The 3,549-nt window shown below is 45.1% G+C and overlaps 1 protein-coding gene across 1 annotated transcript; it reads left to right on the top strand.

The window, feature by feature from the left end:
* Nucleotides 1-2,082: 2,082 nt before the first annotated feature.
* LOC123055490 (uncharacterized) lies at nucleotides 2,083-2,697 on the top strand. The gene has a single exon (XM_044479493.1). The coding sequence runs from the start codon at nucleotides 2,083-2,085 to the stop codon at nucleotides 2,695-2,697; it is 615 nt and encodes a 204-aa protein (XP_044335428.1).
* Nucleotides 2,698-3,549: the final 852 nt, after the last annotated feature.

Genomic DNA, 3,549 nt, shown 5'->3' with positions numbered 1-3,549 from the left:
GCCTACTGGAAGTGAATCGGGTCAACCAGGTAACATCGCTGTAGGTTTGCTCTGGTCCGTTTTTCTTTCGTTTTGTTTTCCTTTTCAGTTTTCTTTTGGTTTTTGATTTTTCGTCGGTTTTCTTTGATATTTTTTTCCTTCGTTATACTTTGGTTTTCTTTGTTTTCACTGGTTTTCTTTCTTTTTTCTTTTTTCTTTGTTATAGATTGGGTTTCTTTGTATTTTTCTTAGGTTTCTTTGCTTTTCTTTTTGTTTCTTCATCTATTTCTATTGGTTTCTTTTTTTAACGCATGCCTACTTTTCTCAGTACATAGTGTACATTCTTAGCGCACATGTGAACATTTTTTATACATGTTGGACATTTTTTCAAATACATGATGTACATTTTAAAAAATACATGTTTTGAACACTTTTCTTTCCCTGGTTAAGCCATCTATCACCTTCCATCCCGTGCTCTCTCGTGCGGCTACCACAATAGAACCCTACCTTGGTCCGACTAGTCACAAGCGCCAGGCCACAGCCTGGTTTCTCCACAATGGACTTTCCTCTCTCGTCTATGATGGCCAATAGTTTTATTCAGAAATCTCTTTTCTTTTAGTTGTCAAATCAGATACAGGGACGTTAGTGGAACCTCAGAAGCAATCATAGAGAACTCCGCAGAACATCTAGAGGTCTACCACCGTGAGTTATTAGGCCTTGGACACATGTCAATCTTTAGAAAAATGCTCCAATCTTTGAGCCTACCTTGATCACTTACCACATCAACACATTTGCAACATAAAAACCTTGTTTATTGACGTTGACATAAAATCTGAGAAAGGCGATGGTGTTAACACTGAGATGGAGACGAGGAACGACAAAGCCGAGATGGGCAACGAAGAAACGACACGGGTGCCATGGGGCGGAGGGATGAGGGTGACGACTTTTTTTCCCATGCGAGGTCCAGAGGTGTGTGTGTGTGGGGTGGGGGGGGGGGGGGGGGGGAGTGCAATATAGATTAGTCGAGCTATTGATTTGTGTGTTTCCTATCACACAGTTGCCTGCAATTTCTTGTTGTGTCAATCCTTTCCGGTTGTAGCCCCGAGCCCAAGGCGTGGATGACAGGGCTCGCCAAGACTGCGCTAGATATAAGGACGATATAGCTGTCGGCGACATCGCTTGAGCAGACCCGGGGGTAGTAGCAGATTAAGGGAGGAGGCAGCTTGAGCAGGGTGAAGTGGCGAGGCAGGGCAGAACAGCACTGCCACCGGTACCTGAAGGGGGTGAGGAGAATCGAAGTTGGCTGTAGGAAGAAGCTGAATGACGATCATTGGATTTCAACCCAGCGGTCTGTGCAAAATCGAATGAAACTAACTCTTCATGGGTTACTGTTAAATAGTCGGTCCCACTAATATGTTTTAGTTAGCATGATAGAAATCGCATTGAAAAGCTTGCAAGGAACCTCTCTTTTTTCATTAATAAGAAGGAAAATAACACAATAACCTTGCACGTTAATGACCAAAGGGATATATGTTGTGCTTTTGATTTCGATTTTAGATCTGTTAGGGATTATGTCTAGTAGAATGAACCTAGCTTTTCATGCCCTAGAAGTGCATGCCTTAGGGGTGAGTATATGACTATATGTGTGTATTTATGAACATCGATCTATGGCTGTACCGTGTTTTAATAAAAAATGAACGTGTTTAGAAACGGCAGAAAAATACTGCCAACCACGTATCGTATCATGTAGGATATGGTTCTGTGCCATTTTGCTCGTCCTTGGTGGTCCAGCCGTCGTGTATGATTCACCAGCCATTCTTTCATTTTCAAGCTTGTCAAGAACAAAGCCGTATAGGTACAATCCAACATTGCATGCATGTGGCGACACAGGGGATAATGTATACCTGTCGTTTTTTGTCCTATAGGTTAGTGTCGTCGCGAAAGATCGATGTTCTTTTTTGTTTTCGATTTCTTTCTTTCTTACCACACCTTTTCTTGTGAAGAAGAGAGAAACAACGGGGCATATATGCATATCTGGTCCCTATAAATACCCCGGGTTGGAGGTGAGAGGGCATAGCATCAAATATGGCTCCCGGTGCTCCGATGAAGAAGATAATTGCCATCACCGCCATGATGCTGGCCACCGCCTTCATCGTGGCGGCCGAGCAAGAGGCGGGAGCCTGCATTGTGGAGACATCCGACGTCCCTGGTGCCGCAAATCCCTGCATCTGCTCCGAGAACTGCGCCTGCGCCGGCAAGTGCATCCTGAATGCCGGCGACGGCGCGGGTGACGTCCAGACCTGCTTCGTCGAGTGCGTGCTGAAGAACGGCTGTGGCGGCTGCCCAGTACCCTGGACAAGACCCCTCCCGGCCACCTTGGACCAGACCCTGAGCCTGAAAGTGACAAGGCCTAAGCCCTCGCAGAGATTCCACGGGAGGGAGATGCTTCGCATCATCTTCGACGTCGAGCCCCATGGCACGGACACCCCTGTGATTGAGGTGTACTTATATGTGCCGGAGGGCAAAGATACTAGCGACAGCTCCCAGCACTACCTGCTTACGTTTCCGCAGAAGCCAAGCGACCCGGGGGCAATCATGGACATACGCGGCGTGCTGCGGCAAATCGGAGCGGACGACGGCGACGAGACCATTGAGGTGTTGTTCGTGCCCAAGGCCTGGGGAGAAAGGGTTACTATAACCAGTGTCAAGATCGAGTAGATGATTCTGGTGCAGGTCGTCCGTATACTCTATATTTGAAACAGTTGTGGTGTGTGTCCTCCATTTGTTTTGCTACCGTATTTGCACAAATAAAGAACAACTATATGTGTAACAGTGCAAAAATAAATCTCTATTCTTACTGCATATCCTCTTAATACTGACTTAATTAACAAAGGGTCTTTGTAGGGCATATGTAGATGTGCCCTAACTATTGCACATCTAAGTGACCCAATCTCAAAATAGAAAGACAAATAAAAAAGACAAAAGAAAATACATGCATGAATCTTTGCTTAAAATGAATGACATGCATGTGTCTTAAATGTGCAATACTTAGGACACATCCAGATGTACTTTACCAAAACTGATTAACAAAATACACCGTCGCCAAAAAAAGTTGCCCCCTCAGACATGGATTCAAGAGACTTGTTGTAGGCCATCCATAACCGTGCGACGAGCGAAAGCAGCCCGTATCCACTTGGATCGCAGTGCATCATTTAATGCCTTCAGATCATGGAGCCCAAGGCCCCATATTTGAGAGGGGTGCACACATTAACCCAGGATAACCGACATTGTCCACCTTTGGCAAAATTTGATCCCTTGGTTCCTGAAAGCTGCTCTGTAGTCATGCTACAAGATATAGGCACTGATCGTTGGATCTAGTTAACCAATATTGTCGCGCTATCTACTTTCCTTTATTACCTGTTTGCGTATATTCTAACAAGAGCTACTGTTTTTTGTTTGTACCTTCTAGAAAGAGATGGTGGACTCAGTGGGGCTTTGCAAGATTAGGCAAGTGATTCACTCAACTCTGCGCCCTAGTGCCCTACTGCAATACTTTCACTTGATAGTAGT

Source organism: Triticum aestivum, chromosome 2D (genome assembly GCF_018294505.1).
Source record: "Triticum aestivum cultivar Chinese Spring chromosome 2D, IWGSC CS RefSeq v2.1, whole genome shotgun sequence".
Classification (NCBI taxonomy): domain Eukaryota; kingdom Viridiplantae; phylum Streptophyta; class Magnoliopsida; order Poales; family Poaceae; genus Triticum; species Triticum aestivum.
The sequence above is the reverse complement of the archived record's forward strand: the minus strand, read 5'-3'. Positions and strand labels throughout refer to the sequence as shown.